General features: G+C 38.2%; 1 protein-coding gene across 1 annotated transcript in view; it reads left to right on the top strand.

The window, feature by feature from the left end:
* LOC136132225 (nesprin-1-like) overlaps positions 1-19,759 on the top strand; it is a 144,321-nt gene that overhangs the window by 21,962 nt on the left and 102,600 nt on the right. Inside the window, exons 2-5 of the mRNA XM_065889127.1 lie at positions 1,293-1,388; positions 9,375-9,458; positions 16,457-16,549; positions 17,460-17,638. Of these exons, the coding sequence (XP_065745199.1) occupies positions 1,305-1,388; positions 9,375-9,458; positions 16,457-16,549; positions 17,460-17,638 (440 nt within the window). The 5' untranslated portion in view covers positions 1,293-1,304. The remainder of the gene's footprint in view (positions 1-1,292; positions 1,389-9,374; positions 9,459-16,456; positions 16,550-17,459; positions 17,639-19,759) is intronic.

Below are 19,759 nucleotides of genomic sequence, written 5' to 3' on the forward strand. Positions count from 1 at the left end.
CCCTCCCTCCCTTCCTTCCTTCCTTCTTTCTTTCTTTCTTTCTCTCTCTCTCTCTCTTTCTTTCTTTCGTTCCTTCCTCCCTCCCTCCCTTCCTTTCTTCCTTTCTCTTTCTTGATAGAAAGAAAGGCAATTGAAAGTCAAGTAGACAGCATTAGGCCTTTAGCATGTTCAGTGAGAATTAGAAAACTACAGAGCTTGATCCAGGTTATAAATTTTTTTTTTTTTGCGGTACACGGGCCTCTCACTGTTGTGGCCTCTCCCGTTGCGGAGCACAGGCTCCGGACGTGCAGGCTCAGGGGCCATGTCTCACAGGCCTAGCCGCTCCACGGCATGTGGGATCTTCCCGGACCGGGGCATGAACCCGTGTCCCCTGCATCGGCAGGCGGACTGTCAACCAGTGCACCACCAGGGAAGCCCTATAAATTTTTTAAAATTCATATTCTGTGAGAAATCTGAGGGCACCTAATTACTGTTGACCACCAACTTTGACATCATCGCCTTTTTACTTTCTTCTGAGGCAAGAGATACCTAATTTCAAGATTTCATGAACTCTAGTATACTAAGTATTTTCATAATCTTCATAAAAAAACAAAAGACCCTCCATGAGTTGAAAATGGGCTTTGACTATTTCTCCAGTAGTGGTGATAGATTTGCCTTGATCAGTCTGTACTCTTGTGCTTTTGATCCTTTGGGTTCAGTGCCATGCTGTGAGAGAGGTTTGCTGGATTTGCCAGCTTGTGCAACAGAACGGACGTGGCCAGCTAACCCACAGGAAGTCCAACCTGTCCCTCTGGCTGTTCTAACAGTGGTCCCACAGCAGGTCACTGAGTTAACGAGGTTACCCTGGAGGGAATGTTCCAGGAAATTTGGCACCTACTTCAGCCCAGTAATGTGCTCATCAGGGTGAAGGTATGGAGGTTGGTCCAGTTTATCTGGGGTACCACCTGTTCCCTGTTTACGTCCTGCTTTAACCTCTCTCTTATCTTTTATGTTTATAGTATCCTCTTTTCCTTCCCTTATCCCGCACCATCCCACTCTTGTCAAAACTCTCTTTCTAGAAAGACACTGGTGTGTATGTGAAAGCCCAAGCATGAGGTTCTTGAATGTGAAGTTTACCTCCCAAGGGTCGTTTTTCTCTTTGCAGCCATCAAAAGGTAATTGCCAACCATATCCCAAATAAAGGATTTTGGCATTTAGACATTTTTCTTCAGATTTTGCCACAGTGAGTAACAAATGTCTGACAGAGAGTAAGAGAAGTATTTTTTGCATTTATTTATTTTTTTATTTTATAGCGGAAGCCCCCAATGGTGGTAGATGATCTTTTTGAAGACATGAAAGATGGTGTGAAGCTGCTCGCTCTGCTGGAGGTCCTCTCTGGGCAGAAACTGGTAAGGATGTTTTCTGTGACCAGACTTGTCAAACTGTTCCCATTTGGAATTTGGGGGCTATGGAGTTGGGAGTATAAGGGGTGCTACCCACGTGAGAGAAATTTTTTCTCTTTTGCGGTTAGTAATACACAGGAGGCACTAGTCTATCTGTCACTTTTGGGACCAAGGAATAAATTTCCTTTCTCATTCCTGCACACCTATAGTAGATTTAAAACGTTATGTATAGTGGTAGTAATCCTAGAAGTAAGAGTAAAGAACTTCATCGATAATCAGTCCTGGTTAACTACTGCATCTGTACGGCATCCAGGAAGATTTGTTGGAAATTAACATCTAATGCACTTTAAGTGCTTACTTTCCATTTGGAAAGGATTGTTGGTCCATATCTGTGTATTTATATAGTTGTTGAAAATTAAGCCTTGAAATCAGCGTGGCATTTTTCATCCGCTTATGGACATTCTCTGTCATCAGTCGTTTGTAATAGGAACAGCATGTTCAGAATCATTTGTTGTTAAGTTCAATGGAACCAGCAGAGTGAAAAACAAATTGACAGTGACCTATAAAATCTATTTTTCTACATTACTCGAATAATAAAATATATATTTCTTTCTGGCTTACGGTTTTTCATTTCAGAGTAGTAGAGAAGTAAGTAGTTTGCAAACATAGATTATTTATGTGATGTTTACCATAATTTTTAAAAGGCTCTCAGGAAATAATCTTCAGAATGTTGTATAATACACTAGACATGGGGTCCAAAATTGGGGGTACTTACTTTTTCTTAATCTGTTGCATCATGACAAAGAGCTAGACAGTCATTATTACTTGGATAATTGATTTTTGTTTGTTTGTTTGTTTGTTTTGTGGTACGCGGGCTTCTCACTGCTGTGGCCTCTCCCGCCACGGAGCACAGGCTCCGGACACGCAGGCCCAGCGGCCATGGCTCACGGGCCCAGCCACTCTGCAGCATGTGGGATCCTCCCGGACCGGGGCACGAACCCGTGTCCCCTGCATCGGCAGGCGGACTCTCAACCACTGCGCCACCACGGAAGCCCTAATTGATTTTTTTAAAAGTGTTTTTGCCTGATCATAAATTTCCAGTTCATTTCTTGTGGGGAGCCTTCACCATAGCTTTTGTAACAGAGTTGGTTCTGGGAAGATACAAACTGATAATAATAATTTTATGTAAGTCATTATCTACTTGAATTCATATTATAGCTGATGCTTTTGGTGCCCCCAGCACCATCTCAGATCACCTCTGATTCCAGTAGCCGCAGGAGTGGACGTGATCCACACCCTCCATCAGCATCTCAACTCAAGCACTGGCAGCCCGTCTCTGGGTTTCTGCCCTCAGGGCTTTTGTCAAAGCTGTAAGTTGCGCGCAAGGCAGCCCTGAAGTGTGGGAGAGTTAATGGTCCCAAACGGGATGGGAGTCTGAATAAAAATTCCAGCCTGGCTTTTGTAGGAGGGATGATTCCAAGGTTTATTTCACACATGAGGTAGAGTGCCCCATTGGATCCCCAGCAGAACTGAGCCATGGTTGCCCATTGTGGAGACCCTTAGTAGCACATTGTACTATTACTGATTATTATTTATTGATTTTTCCTCCTTCCCTGTCTCACTCGCCATGCATCCTCACTCCTGCTACCTGGGATCACCTCCTCGGTCACTCGCATGTACCCCTGTTCTTATCTCAGGCTCCACATTGGGAGAAATCAAAGAAGACACATATGAAAAGCCAGTTTGGAATAAACAGATATATGCATGAGCTAAATAAACTGGATTAACATTAGGATGTGGGAGTCATCGACCTGAAATATATACTCCCTTGGTGGCCTGTTGTAACTGGCTATCTTCATATACCCTCCTGAATTAAGCTATTTACTTGAATTGAAGGAACCTTCATTACAATTCAAATGGGTATTTAAGAAGCCTGTCATTCTAAGTGTCATTATGATTCTGCCATTGTACTCGGCCAACGGTATACAGAAACCTCAGTGGGCATTACCTGCCAAGTTAAGTGATGCTAGAAAGAGCGTATATTTTGATACAAGAATCCTACTTCTGTTTAAGTGCCCTACTCATTTAGATGTGTTTACAATGATAGGATCTGGAAGCTAGAAGCAATTTCAGAAAGAATCTCAATATTCTCATTTAAGAGGTAGAAAAACTGAGACACAGAAGGACAGTTTCTGATTTAACCTTTATTATTTATTTTTACTGAGCCCTTCAAGATTCTGAGTTATATAAAATGAAATTACTCTGAAATTATAAATAAACCATCGCAATGGTTATTTAAATTTTGTACATGTAGACATTTTGGTTCAGGACCACATTAAGATGAAAAGCATCATTTAAAGGACTGAGTATCCTAGGCATTCTTGTAGAGCTTTCAAAGAGAGAATGTGAACAAAAGCATTTCCCTCAGGAACATTAGCGTGTTTGGGAAATCTCATACGTACAACTCTATTAAAGAGCAGTATACTTTAACATCATGGTTCACATAGCCCAGGACTGACTTTGACCATGATCATCTGGGAAATTCAGCCAAATACCTTAGTATTCCCTTTACCACCAGCATCTCAAGGTAAGGGAGGACTCTCAGTATCTTAGTTTCTCTTAATAACCTATTGTGACTCTCTTGTCTATGATTTTATTTCAGATGCTAGGAAGTTTTAAGTTTTTATGATTATTATTCTTGGATTTCTCTGTGCCCTTTGATTATTATTTGTAGAACATTTACTCTTTGAATGGATCGGTGATTATATATCTTTAATCACACATAAAGATAGGAACACTAAATTTAATTTTATACTTAGGATTTTTTTTAAGAATGTGAAGAATTCCATAGAAAAATTAAAAATAATAGAAGCAATATGAATAGAGCTTAAGGACTGCAGAGAAATTCATTTATCTATTTTGTTAACCTTCTGTATAGTATTATTAAAGACTCCTTAACACTCTGCGTTCAAGAGGAGCCTAAAAGCGCTTCCCTGGTGGCGCAGTGGTTGAGAGTCCGCCTGCCAATGCTGGGGACACGGGTTCGTGCCCCGGTCCGGGAGGATCCCACGTGCCTCGGAGCGGCTGGGCCCGTGAGCCATGGCCGCTGAGCCTGCACGTCTGAAGCCTGTGCTCGGCAACAGGAGAGGCCACAACAGTGAGAGGCCCGCGTACCGCAAAAGAAAAAAAAAAAAGAGGAGCCTAAAAATCCACTTAAAAGTACACATGGGCATTCTTAGGAAATTGAAGGCCCCTGCACGTTCACCAGGTAACTTTGTTAAACATCAGTCATATATTGAGAGTAGAACTCAAGTCTGCAGCTGGGTTTGGCATTATCTTTTGACTGTTCAGCTAACATATCTGGAGTCTCTATTATGGATAAGGCACTGCCTTTGCCCTCTGAGGAGAACAAAGATGAATGAAGTATGGTTGGTGCCCTCAAAGAGCTTGTAGCCTGGTAGGGAGGATCACTGTATTAATTAGGTAGGTCAGTTGTGTTAAAATAGATGCAAATATGGGGTAGAACTATACAATAGATGTTTATACCTTGCTCTTTTAGCCAGGATACAGCCAAAGAAGAAAAGCAGAGAAAAGGTATTTGCTTTACTAGATATCAGGTCTTACAGTGAAGCTTTATCACATAAGATAGGGTGGTGTTAATACAGGGATGGGCATATTGACTAATGCAATAGAGTTGAGAAACAGACCAAGGCATGAATGGAAATTTAGTTTATGTCAGAGGTGGATGTCAGATCCGGGAAGGAAAGATGGTTCAATAAATGGAAGAGCAAGAAAAAGGTATAGTTGGATCCTTATCTCTTGGCCTCTATAGAAATCAAATATACATGGATAAAGGCCCTAATGGCAAAAATACTTTAAACTCTTAGAAAATATAGGTGAATATCTCTGAGACATCAGGACAGGGAAAAAAATAAGGCAAAAAATATTAACTCTAAAAGATTGTTACCTTTGACTATTTTAAAATTCAAAACAGTTTTTAATCAAAAAACTTTAAAGAAAGTGACAAAAAAGTTAAAAATTGGTCAAAGATATTCACAATACAGGTTAAAAAAGGATTAAGAAAGGATTATATCAAGAATATATGAGGTACATCTTCAAAACAATGAGTACAAACAAACCAAGAAAACTGGACAGCTACATGTAAAAGAATGAAATTAGAACACTCCCTAACACCATACACAAAAGTAAGCTCAAAATAGATTAAAGACCTAAATGTAAGGCTGGACACTATATAACTCTTAGAGGAAAACATAGGCACAACACTCTGACATAAGTCTCAGCAAGGTCTTTTTTGACCCACCTCCTAGAGTAATGGAAATAAAAACAAAAATAAACAAATGGAGGAACCTCCCCATACTGTTCTCCATTTACATTCCCACCAACAGTGCAAGAGGGTTCCCTTTTCTCCACATCCTCTCCAGCATTTGCTGTTTGCAGATTTTTTGATGATGGCCATTCTGACCAGTACGAGGTGATATGTCACAGTAGTTTTGATTTGCATTTCTCTAATGATTAGTAATGTTGAGCATCTTTTCAGGTGTTTGTTGGCAATCTGTATACCTTCTTTGGAGAAAAGTCTATTTAGGTCTTCTGCCCATTTTTGGATTGGGTTGTTTGTTTTTTTGATATTGAGCTGCATGAGCTGCTTGTATATTTTGGAGATTAATCCTTTGTCAGTTGCTTCGTTTGCAAATATTTTCTCCCATTCTGAGGGTTGTCTTTTCATCTTGTTTATGGTTTCCTTTGCTGTGCAGAAACCCTGAGAAAACCATAATTCAAAAAGAGTCATGTACCACAATGTTCATTGCAGCACTATTTAATAGTCAGGACATGGAAGCAACCTAAGTGTCCATCGACAGATGAATGGATAAAGAAGATGTGGCACATATATACAATGGAATATTACTCAGCCATAAAAAGAGACGAAATTGAGTTATTTGTAGTGAGGTGGATGTACCTAGAGTCTGTCATACAGAGTGAAGTAAGTCAGAAAGAGAAAAACACCGTATGCTAACACATATATATGGAATCTAAAAAAAAAAAAAGAAAGGTTCTGAAGAACCTAGGGGTAGGACAAGAATAAAGACGCAGACTTAGAGAATGGACTTGAGGACACGGGGAGGGTGAAGAGTAAGCTGGGATGAAGGCAGAGAGTGGCATGTACATATATACACTACCAAATGTAAAATAGCTAGTGGGAAGCAGCTGCATAGCACAGGGGGATCAGCTCAGTGCTTTGTGACCACCTAGAGGGGTGGGACAGGGAGGGAGGGAGAGGGGGAGATGCAAGAGGGAGGGGATATGAGGATATGTGTATACGTATAGCTGATTCACTTTGTTATACAGCAGCAACTAACATAACAATGTAAAGCAATTATACTCCAATAAAGATGTTTAAAAATAAATAAATAAGTAAACAAATGGAACCTAATGAAACTTAAAAGCTTTTGCATGTATTGCATAATATCACTTATATGTGGAATCTAGAAAAATGGTACAGATGAACTTATTTGCAAAGCAGAAATAGAGACACAGATGTAGAGAACAAGCATATGGATACCAAGGCATGGCCGGTGGTGGGATGAATTGGGAGATTGGGATTGACATATATACACTACTGTGTATAAAACAGATAACTAATGAGAACCTACTGTGTAGCACAGGGAACTCTACTCAGTGCTCTGTGGTGACCTAAATGGGAAGGAAATCCAAAAAACAGGGGATATATGTATACGTAGAGCTGATTCACTTTGCTGTACAGCAGAAACAAACACAGCATTGTAGAGCAACTATACTCCAATAAAAATTAATAAAAAGAAAAAGAAACAGACTTGCCAAAGAACAGAGGATGAGATGTTCACACCATTGTTGAGCAGGGCAGTGCAAATGAAGACAACCATGAAAGACCATGTTATATACATTCAACTGAAAATAATTTTTTAAAGATAACTACCAAAATCAAGTGTTGGACAAAATGTGTATCCACAGGATTATTCTTGTATTGCTGATAAGAGTGAGTAGTACAAACACTTTGGAAAAGTTAGATTAGAAGTTCAAAAGTCACATTCCCCCTGACTCAGCAATTCCACTGTTAGGTATACATCCAAGAGAAACTCTTTATACTTGTACCAAGGGTGGGATGTACAAGAATGACCTATCAGCACAGGTCACATAGGAATAACCTGGAAATAATTCAGATTCACATCAGAAGGAGAGTAAATAAATGGCACAGTATATGGCTGTCAAAATGAATGAAATACAGTGACAGGAAACAATGTGGATGAATGTTAGCAATCTTATTATGTGGGAAAGTAAGTATCAAAAGATATTCTTTATATAAGAGCTAAGAACTGAAATAAATATTCTTTTTAAGAATGCAATAAATGAAATGAATTTGTGTAAAAGGGAAAACAGTGGACTGGGTTTATGGTGATGGTTGCCCTGGTGTAGGACTTCAGGGGGATGGAATGAACGGTAATATTGAGGGATGTGGCTTTTGTGCTTACTTTCTGGGTCCTGGCTTTGTTTTAGTTGCGGGTTCCTAGGTGCTTTTTCCATTATAAAAGATAATTAATCGAATAACTAAATAAGTGGGCCATGCAAGAAAAGGATAAACATTTTAAATATTTGTTTAAAATGATGTCATAAAAAATTACCTGTTACACTTGTAACTGGAAATGAAAAGGTACTTAGTTTTGAGCTCTAATGGGAGATTGTTTAGAGTTCTAGTGCCACAGAGAAGAGACCAGTCTGCAGTCATGGACCTGTTATCCTCTTAGGTCTCGTAAATGTAATGTTATCAACTTCACTGAAATTATTTTGAGTTTTAAAATGAACAGTGTAGCACTTACTATTTTATTCTATTTATTAAATTATTTATTAATTTATTATATTTTGCTGAATCAAACACAAGTAACTTAGTATCCTTGTACCAGAACATACTATTTTGCGAAGAACATTTTCATTCTTGCACTCCTCCTTTTTAACCTTGGCTCATATGCGCCATGCTTTTTGGTCCTTCAAACAGAGAAACGCCACTAATACTGTCAGCAACTTTCATGTTAGTATGACTGCAAAGAAATGTGAGTGACCAAGAATACTTGTTTTAAGACTTTATTTAATTTATTTTTTTAATTTTTTTGCGGTATGCGGGCTTCTCACGGTTGTGGCCTCTCCCGTTGCGGAGCACAGGCTCCAGACACGCAGGCTCAGCGGCCATGACTCACGGGCCCAGCTGCTCCGCGGCATGTGGGATCTTCCCGGACCGGGGCACGAACCTGGCAGGCGGACTCTCAACCACTGCGCCACCAGGGAAGCCCAAGACTTTATTTGTTAGAGAAGTTTTAAGTTTATGACAAAATGGAGAGGCAAGGAGAGATTTCCTGCCCTCCCTCCACACACACCAAGAGCACTTTTCATAAAAATACTTCCTAACTTGCAGGAATAACAGTCTTAGTAGACAACATAGGAATTTTGTGAATTTCCAACCTTAAGCATACAGAAACCTTAAGGGCAAGTGCATTCAGAAGCTGAGAATGAATGTATTTATTGAGTAAATTATACAACTTCCAAGTGCTGTGGGGATAACACTCCTCTATGTATCTGCTAACCTTTATAGAAATTGAGTATGTCGGCTGTTCTTGAACATTCTTCAAGTATATATTGAATCCACTTTTTTTTTTTTTTTTTTTTTTGCGGTACGCGGGCCTCTCACTGTTGTGGCCTCTCCCGTTGCGGAGCACAGGCTCCGGACGCGCAGGCTCAGCGGCCATGGCTCACGGGCCCAGCCGCTCCGCGGCATGTGGGATCCTCCCGGACCGGGGCACGAACCCGCGTCCCCTGCATCGGCAGGCGGACTCTCAACCACTGCGCCACCAGGGAAGCCCCTGAATCCACTTTTAAACAGAGTTTATAACTGTCTTTTTAATGTGTGCATTTTTACTTATTCCTGTCCTTCCCCCTTTTATATAGCCGTGTGAACAAGGACGCCGGATGAAGCGAATCCATGCTGTGGCGAACATTGGCACGGCACTCAAGTTCCTGGAAGGAAGGAAGGTAAGAGGGAAACAAAAACAAAACACTTCAAGAAGAAAGCATGGACATACTAATATTTTCATTGTTGATTGTTGGGTAAAAACACTGCATGCAATCTATACAACATATATGTGCAATATTATTGTAAAATCATTTTAGACTTACAGAAGAGTGGCAAAAAAAAAAAAGGCACAGAGATTTCATGTCTGTACTTCAGCCAGCTTCCTCTAATGTGAGGGACTTATTTGTACATAGTACAACTACCAAATAAGGAAATTAAAATTGGTATGATACTGTTAAGTAAAGCATAGAAATTAATCTAATTTCATCATTTTTTTCTCCAGTGTCTTATTTCTGTTCCAGGATCCAATCCAATAACATGCGTTGCATTTTAATTGTTGTGGCTCCTTTGTCTTTTCCATTCTATGACCTTGGCTTTCTGTGTCTTTCATGACCTTAATGATAACCGCTAGGCAGTTATTTTTCATAATATCTCTCAGTTTGGTTTGGGTGATGTTCTCCCATGATTAGATTGAGGTTATACATTTTTGGCAAGAATTCCAAGGAAGTGATGTATTCTTCTCAGTGAATCAGTTTAGTGGATATTGATAGGATTCTGACTTGTCTTATTGCTGGTGATGCTAACCTCAACCACTTGATTAAGTCATCTGCTGAGTTTTTTTTTATGGTAAAACTGCTATTTTTCCATTTATAATTCAGAAATAACAGGGGAGGTAATTGAGATTATGCTAATATTCTGCTCCTTGCTCACTGATTTTAGCATCAGCTGCCTTCAGTAATTACTTCTGTGCTGTTTGCCTAATGATGATTTTGGTTTTCCCTCATTTCTTTTATACTTACTAATTGGAATCGTTATGTAAGAAAAAGATGACCTTTCTTCCCCACTTATTTATTCAATTCCTTCTTTATTTCATTATGGACTCATGGATATTTATTTTATTCTATAGTTATAATCCAGTATGACAACTATTATTGTTATTATTTTGTTGCTCAGATGGTTCTAGCTTTGTCCATTAAGAGTTCCTTCAAGCTGGCTCCTGTACTCTTTTGACATGGCCCCATCCTTTTTCAATCATTTCCTTATTTTCTGGAACTACAGATTTTCCAGGTTTATATTTTCCTTACCCCAATCCTAGAATCAACCACTTCTCTAAGGAGGCTTTGTTCCTTTCATTAGTGAATGGCATTTAGAAACCAAGATTTGGGTGCTAGGTGTGCTCATGGCTACTGAGGTTTCATTGCCCTCTCGATATACAGATCTAGATATATGTATGTTTACTAATCTGGGTATACACACATATCTATATTTCTCTCCCTTCCAGCTCTCTCTCTCTCTCTCATTCTATATAGCTTCTTCTGTTATGTGTGCATGTAAACCTTTACTTCAAATTGATACTTCTGATTTCAGTCCAATACCACAAGGTCCATTGCATGCTGATTTCTTTCTGTTTTCTCTGGCAGTGAGAAACCTGGCTCTCATCTACAATATATTGTCTTCTTTTTCATCTCTAGTGTATACACATAAAGTAGTTTCAGAATTGCTAACCCACACCTTTGTGTGAAACATATTGACTAACTGGAGAACAGTATTTGTGTACAGTTCTTTCGGTCTTCAGCATTACAATATCCTGTCAAGAGAATGTTGTCCAGATTTACCTAGGTCACTTCTGTTCTCCCATCCTTTCAGTGTGATTATGTTATTCATTTGTAATAGAGTTATATTCCATTTTGGGCAACCCCACACACATCCTAGTTGACATTAATTATTTTTTATTTTAGAGAATGAGACATTATTATGATTCTAGGAGCAAAAGTTACACTTAGAGAAGTGGCATTCCCTCCTCATCCTTGCTTCTCCATTACCATTCTCCTTCCTTTTACTCCTTTTCTTACCTCTAGGTAACCAGTTTCTCCAATTTCTGACTTATCCTTCCTGTATTTCTTTTGCAGGAATGAGCAGGTTATTTTCATACACCACCTTCTTTCTTATACAAAGGTAGCATACTAGCGATACACCAGGTGCACTTAACCTTTTTCATTTAACAGTATATCCTGGAAATCCCTCAAATCAGTTCACAGAGATGTTCCTCATTCATTTCTACAGCTGCATAGTATTCCGTGGTCTGGATGTTCCAGAGTTTATTCAACCACTCTCTTATGAATGAGCATTTAGGTTGTTTCTAGCATTTTTCAAACAGAAACAATGATGCAATTAATAACTGTGCATTAACAGTATATCCTGGAAATCCCTCAAATCAGTTCACAGAGATGTTCCTCATTCATTTCTACAGCTGCATAGTATTCCGTGGTCTGGATGTTCCAGAGTTTATTCAACCACTCTCTTATGAATGAGCATTTAGGTTGTTTCTAGCATTTTTCAAACAGAAACAATGATGCAATTAATAACTGTGCATAAGTATTTTTGTATTATTGGAAGTGTATCTTCTGTACTTCTGTACATTTTCAGAAGTATGATTGTTGGGTCAAAACATAAGTGTGTATTTTGTTTTGTTAGGTGTTGACATATTTCCCTCCAGAAGGGTTGCACCAATCCTTTTAGATTTTAGCCTTTTCTAATTTGTAGAAATTCAGGAAGTCTGTGTTTGGCAATACCAAAACCAGCTTTATAAATGGATATCCAGATACTTCTGGAAAATAGAATGATTCGGTTATTTACTTCTCTGTCTCTATGCAATAAATTATTTCATTTATTCCACAAATGCATGATTGGATACTTTCTGTAAAACGAGAATTCTGGAAAATATTAATTCTGGAAAATTAAAGAAAACTAGATTCTGGCTCTTAAATAATTTACATTTTAGTGAGTTGTCAGTACAGTGAATCAGTATAAAGTTCAGTCAGGTGTGCTAACTTCACACCAAAGAGAGATTCTAGGCATTAAGATGGTGTAGAAAAACAGTCTTAACTTCTAGTAGAATATTGGACATTGTTTTCAGGTCACTTTAACATCATTCTTAATGGAGTGTTTCTCTTCTTCCTTCTCTCGCTTCATGAGTTTTTCATGGAAAGCTGAAAAAAAAAGCCTTATTTAACAGGATGTTTATAGAGTTTTCCCAGTCATTTCGTCTTCCATTTTGGCTATATAACAATAGTGTCCTTCTTTGTTCTGATGTGTATTCGCTGGCTAGAGTATGAAAACAAAATTCTTCTTATTAATTAATGTCTTGGAGAAAAATTTAATGACTTAACCCATGAAAGGCATTGTTTGTAAAGAGAACCAAAGAGTCTTCTTTTCACAGGAGACTTGTTTGTACCAGGTCCATTTTCACAGAACAAACCTGAATAACTTTTTAAAAAGTAGAGGATTCAGATTTTAAGTATTATATTTACTAAGGGCAAAAAGTAATGCATTTGAGTTTCAGGACAAAATCCAAAGTATTTCCTTTCTGTCCCCACAAATCCCTAACTACTTTGATTTTTTAAAAATCTACCTGAAGTACATAGTTTTGGGCTTCTCTTTCTTGCATTTCTTCACCCCATTGGCTCACAAAATAATTGACAGTGGGGTAGGATGAGTTTTTGAAGACTCTTTGGTGCCCTCCCTCTTACTGTTCATTTTTGTTCTTTATAATTGAAGAACTTAAGTCTCAAACATATTTTCAAGAATTTGTCTTTAACCTTTGTATTTACTTTGTCCTCCATTTAGATTTTTTCTTTAGATGATAGAAGATTTGTTTAGTACTCGGATAAGGAATAATGAAGGCACTTCTCAGGTTTACTGGAGAAAACCCTACCATTGCGTTTCTTTTCCTCTTGTTTACAGGGTTACTGAGTGAAGGCATATGTTAGTATTTGATAAGAATTGTGTAAGTTTGTCTCTAATGAATAGATTCATCAATACTTTCCGCAAGTTATTCTCCAATGAGGTGTCAGGTGGATCATTGTAAATAGTAATAGAAGGAGCCAGTCACTGACCGTGTTTCCTAAAGCTTGCCATAGTGCACACAAGGACATAAATTTAGGTTCCTGTGAGGTCCAGATAGATGATGTAAACGATGAAGCAAGGTAGAAGCTGATCGTGGTAGCAGGAAAACGGAGTAGTCCCATGTGCTGTCTGGAAGAAGGACGCGAATACTCAATTCCACCTGGAGCTACCTCGATGAAATGCAAGCACAGTGACCCCAGGTTTAACAAATGAACGAGAAAGGCCAGTAGTCTGGATTTTTACTGAAATCTTATTATTTATTTACGTTACCTATTAACTAATGCAGGTATTTGGCTACCTGTATATATATATATACATATACATACAGGTAGAAAACAGCTCATAAAGTGGTGATGCCTCTATTCACTAGGTTTTCCAATGTATCAAGAAAAGCTGGTGGTCTGGGTTTTTTATTTAAATTTTTTTGAAATTTTTCCCAAATAATTCAAATATTTTTTTGAAAGGTCTGTGGGCCCTGTATTAGTCTGCTATGGCTGCCATAACAGAATACCACAGACTGGATAGCTTAAACAGCAGAATTGTATTTTCTCACAGTTCTGGAGGCTGAAAGTCCAAGATCAAGGTGTCATCAGGGTTGATTTCCTCCTTTTTTTCCAGGCTCGCCGACAGCTGCTTTGGCCCTGTGCCTTCAGGTGACCTTTCTTGTGTGTGTGTGCAGAGAGAGAGAGAGAAAGTGAGAGTGAGAGTTCCGGTGTTTCTTCCTCTTCTTATCAGGATACCAGTCCTATTGGATTAGGGCTCACTCTTATAACCTTGTTTCACCTTAATTGTCTCCTTAAAGGTTCTGTCTCCAAGTGCAGTCACATTGGGGGTTAGGGCCTCAAACATGTGAATTTTGAAGATAATTCAGTCCATTCGGGCCTCTGGCTTACAAAATCAAACTTCTCCAAACCTAGAGGTTTTGTTAAAACAGATTCTTAGGTCGCCTTCCTTATTTTCTGGCTCAGAAGGTCTGAGGTGAGGTCCATCTATGTGATTCATCCTTTCTGGTTTCTGGAATTCTTCAGTCTCTTTGGATGTGTCTCTATTGCCCCTCCCACAATCTTAGGGCTATTAAAAGTTTATTGTATATTTCATAGGATTTTGCAAGGGAGAGGAGGTAAAACAGACAAAGAACCTGTGCTCCCCAAACCCATTATGGTTTTTAAGTTTTTAAGAAAGAAAATAATTTTGAAAAACGTTTTTTCTTCACAAGTTGAACAAAAGATCTTCAGATTCTATAATAAGCTGAACGTATAAACTTCAAAGTGCAGTTGGAGCTGGGTTGAGGTAGGAAATTCAACTTATATATTCAATTGCATTTTAAAAAAGAATGATATATAAGGAAAGAGAAATAATTTGTCCTCTATGAAAGGCATCAGTCTTGTGGTTATTAGCATGTATTATAAATTTGTGGCCCATGGACACTAAAATGGATATAGAGAAAATTCTGGAGAAATTGTAAAATGGAGCCATCAAAATGATTATAAAGATTGTAATAGGTTCTCTCATAAAAGATTAAAGAAATGTGACACTCTTTATTTTCCACCAACAAGTATTTTATATCTTACACAGTGCTAGGTTTAAAAGAAGTAGACATATGATCTTGTGATCTGTGGAAGTTCTCGATTTTTTTCTGTCTCTGAACCTGCTGAATGAACTTCAGCAGTGAGATAAAATCCCGTGGGTATATCTCAAATTATTTACAATGACTTTTGTGCTAGCTTTTACTTTACTCCTCAGATGTATAACTAGTAAATTTAAACCAGTTACTCAAGAGTAAGGTGATTGTGGGATGATTTTGCTTCTGATATTTTTTTAAAAGTAAGCTATTTACAAACTTCTGAACTTTATTTTAGTATCGCACCGTATTAAATCTTGGCTGAGAATTATTTTTTTTGTTGTTTGTTTGTTTTTGCGGTACGCGAGGCTCTCACTGTTGTGGCCTCTCCCGTTGCGGAGCACGGGCTCCGGATGCGCAGGCTCAGCGGCCATGGCTCACGGGCCCAGCCGCTCCGCGGCATGTGGGATCTTCCCGGACCGGGGCACAAACCTGTGTCCCCTGCATTGGCAGGCGGACTCTCAACCACTGTGCCACCAGGGAAGCCCTTGGCTGAGAATTATTGAGCTAGAAGTCTAAGAAGTACCTTAGTTTTTTTCTAATTTGTCCAGGGATTATGACGAGGAGGATAAGTAGCTAACTGTATTCTATAGAGGTTGACTGAGCTAGAGCTACCATACAAGTCTATGTTCCTGGGACTTCCTCATAGTTGGGAAGACATTGAAATGAATAATTGGAGACAATTGTAGACAGATTAATTCTGAGTACTTTATAGTTGTCAGTGCCCCAAAGTAGGGAACTGAATCCCCCCAGTCTCCTTCTACTCTCTTAACTGTTTCTCTTAATAATTAACTATTTCTTGCCTTTCCTTTATCTTTAAAATGTATTCTGCAAATCATGCTCTAAATTTACCACCTGCATTTTTATTCCCTTTGAACAAATAATGTGGATTTTGAAGGACTATTTATGTATATGTATCATCTTCTCCCTTTGTTTTTCATGTCAGTCCATGTACAGAGGATCACCGGTTAGTACAAATTTTAGAATTTTTAACTCCTGACTTTTATAGGTAAAGGAGAACATAAGTTTCATGCTATTTGGTAACAAATTTCAAAGTAAGCGCATCTTCTTAAACTTCCCCTCACAGTTTCTTTTACATTCCAGTCAACTTCTGAATGTAAAGAATAACCTTTTTTTTTTTTTTCCTGTCTGGCATTTTGTTGGTAATTCCTCGCATGATGTCATATTTTTTTCAACTTTAAACCAGTTTTTGAAATTCATTCTGTAGTTGTGTTTATTGTGTGCACCTAATGAATACCCCTGAAATTTCCACTGAAACCATGTTTTTATGGCTCACCCTGCTTCCTCTTGTGTACTGCTGCACAGGCATGACCAAATGTTATTGACGTCTAGTAAAGTGCTACTTATTGCATAACTAAGTGGTCTGTAATCTTCTAGTACATTACTAGTACAGTTTTTCTTTTTAAACAGATTAAATTAGTCAACATTAACTCCACTGATATAGCTGATGGCCGACCCTCGATAGTTCTCGGACTGATGTGGACCATTATTCTGTATTTCCAGGTATTGTACTTCTTCAGCTCCCTTTTCAGTTGATATAAATGTCACAGATGGAGGTAGTGGTGGACATTTTGATGATGAATAATGCCCTCATTTTCTGTACCTTTGCGGCTGAACCTCAAGTTAGCAGAGATGTGACCTTCACATGTACATTGTTTTTTGTTGGCAGAAAATGCCCTCTTTTTCTCCGCTAAGGTGTTATATATGGAACTCCCCAAAGAACTCGGCCAGGTCCCCAGTCCGAGAAGTGGGTAGAACACGATGGAGATGAAATATTGGTGTAAAAAGAGTTCAGGAAGTTTTTCTTTGTCCTCTGGAAGGGAGCGGTTCTATGCTCCTATTAGACATTAAGGGGAGAAATTAACTTGCTGCTCTCTCTTGGATAATTCTTCTAGCCGTAAGGTTGTTTTTTTAAAGAAATGGACTTTATTTTTTAGAGCAATTTCAGGTTCTCAGCAAAACTGAGCAAAGAGTACAGAAATTTCCCATGTACCTCCTGCACCCACACATGCATAGCCTCCCCTTAACCAGTATCCCCCATGGGAGTGGAACATTGGTTACAATTAATGAACCTTTACTGACACATCACTATCATTTTAAGGTTTGTAGTTTACATTAGGATTCACTCTTGGTGTGTACATCCTTTGAGTCTGGAGAACCATTAGGTTTTGTTTTCTTCATTCATGCATGTATTTAACAAGTGTTCATTACTGTGTACAAGGTCCCATTTTAGATGTGGAAGGAAGTGCAAACAGGAGTAAGACACTGGTCGTGCCCTTTAAGAGCTTATATTGTTGGGAGGTTAAGGGTGTTAAGATCAATCAAGTTGGAAAATTAAACCACCTGAGAAGAGAAGAACAAAGATAATGCTGACGTAATGCTGACGTTTTGCCGACTGTTGATGCCCACGCAGATTGAGGAGTTGACCAGCAACTTACCACAGCTGCAGCCTCTGTCCAGCAGCACATCCTCCGTGGACAGCGTGGTCAGCTCTGAGACCACCAGCCCCCCAAGTAAACGGAAGGTGGCCACCAAGATCCAAGGAAATGCTAAGAAGGCTTTATTAAAGTGGGTCCAGTACACAGTCGCCAAGTAAGTACCAAGAAGGAGTTTGTTTAAATTAGAAACCCTTGAATAATTTGAGTTATCAATTTATGACTGAGTGCACATTCCAGTGATTGCAAAATTTGTGGAGACAGAGGAATGAATGGCTTTGCTCCGGCTCTCATTTCACTCTTCCCTTGAATTAAAATGTAAACAGAAAGCATCCCTGATACTCTAGGAAAATGGTGTAATAAAACTAAATCCTTCTTCACTTGTGTGATGGGACCCAATTAAGTTGTTTAATCCCTACACTTGATTAGCATGAGGACTAATGCCATTTAGGTCATTGTTTGGATTTTCTGCTGCTATTAGATAATCTTTACACAAATAAATTAGAGGTTTAAACGTGATTATCTCTTCGTAAGACTATTGAGTTCTATTTAATAATATTGTGGACTGAGATCCACATTCTGAAATAATCATATTTGTTTTTATACCTTGAAACTTCCTGGCAATTTTATTTTTCAATGTTTTCTTTGATCTTATCTTTTATCTGGAATGTACATTCTTTTGTCAGCTCCAGCTATATGGACTGGGAGTTTGCTTCTAAGCATAATAAATTTACATGTTTGCACATATATGTGAGGATACTGGATATAAAATTACTACTCTCAAAAAGTACTTTCTCATAGCAATTGCAATCGAGTTTCAAGTTGATCATACCAATATTTTGTGGTCAGATGTGGTACGTAATAAGATCTCTTCACCTAGAAGATGTGTTTTTGTAAGATTTTCCTAAATGACATGTAAAATTAACTCGCTTTCTATTTTGTTTCACATGCCTAGATATAACCCACATCTAATTCTCTCCTTCTGGAAAATAGTTGTAAACAAGTACTTATCATTATAAAACACTGAGGCACTAAAAACAGGAAGTTCTATTTTTAAAGAGTTTGAAGAGCAAAAATAGAGAAAAAAATAAACATAGAGAAGATGTAATTAGTGTTACTAACATATAGTTTTATTTAACTTGTAAAGTGTGTTGATGGTTTTCTAATTTGGGGTATATTTTTATGATTCAAGTTGCAATTAAAAATATTTCTGAAAGCAAAGCTTTGTGACTCTTGGGACTCTAGTAGGGATGAAATTAAAAGCCCTTCCCACATTGCTGGCATGCTCTTTGCATTCCATCTACAGTGGGTATTACTAATCTCTTTTGCAGCTTAACCAAGCAGGGAGAAGAAACATGTTGGGTAGGAGAGGACTGGTGACCACATGCTACAACATATATCATGATGCTATCACGATAAAAATTTGTAATAATGTCAATGTGACATTCTGTTGTCTGTTGCTCCACACAGCATTTAATTAAACAAAGTAAATAAATTTTCATTTAATATTATATAGCTTGAAATAAAATCAAATTCAATGATGTTGGCGTTTTCCTGCATAAGTTGTGTTTCACACATGATGTGCAGGGGTCTAATAATAATCGTCATTCCTGCAACTTGTATGTTTGTAACATTGGTGGAAGTTGTATTTTCCTTACCTGTATAAGTGTCCTGATTTGTGGACCCAAGGATTCTCCACCTATCAACCCCTCGGTGAGATTCATTTATTTAACAGCTGCATAAATTGTAGAGATTTAGGGAGATGACCGCTTTCTGCCATGAATAGTCTGGAATGAACACATGATTCTGTCATGCGACCACACTGTCGATTATTTTTCTAAAAGCTATTTTACACTATCCTGGTATTTATTTTTCAAGCAATTTCTTACCTGACATGGATAAAATAACTTTAGAATCTGTACCTAGTTCAGTATATGACATGTCTGTAAAATTATAATTTGTGAGACTCTGTAGTGTGAAGGTTTATCCATCTCACAAGACTGAAGATGGCGAAAAAGGATAAAACATCCAGTGAACACCAAATTGTCGGAGTGTATTGAGTTTTCATATAAAATTTCAAAATACTTGATAAGTTAATCAAAAAACTGTTTCAGTAACACAAGATAGTTAATCCCCCTTCTTTTTTTTTTTTTTTTTCTTTACCAATTTCGTCTACTATCTGTACTGTCAGAAATGAAAGCATGTCTGACATTTGCATACCTTCTTTTCAAATGTCTAGGAACAATTGTATTTTAGGACAAAAATCAGGAAGATAACC

This window comes from Phocoena phocoena, chromosome 12 (assembly GCF_963924675.1).
Source record: "Phocoena phocoena chromosome 12, mPhoPho1.1, whole genome shotgun sequence".
Taxonomy (NCBI): Eukaryota; Metazoa; Chordata; class Mammalia; order Artiodactyla; family Phocoenidae; genus Phocoena; species Phocoena phocoena.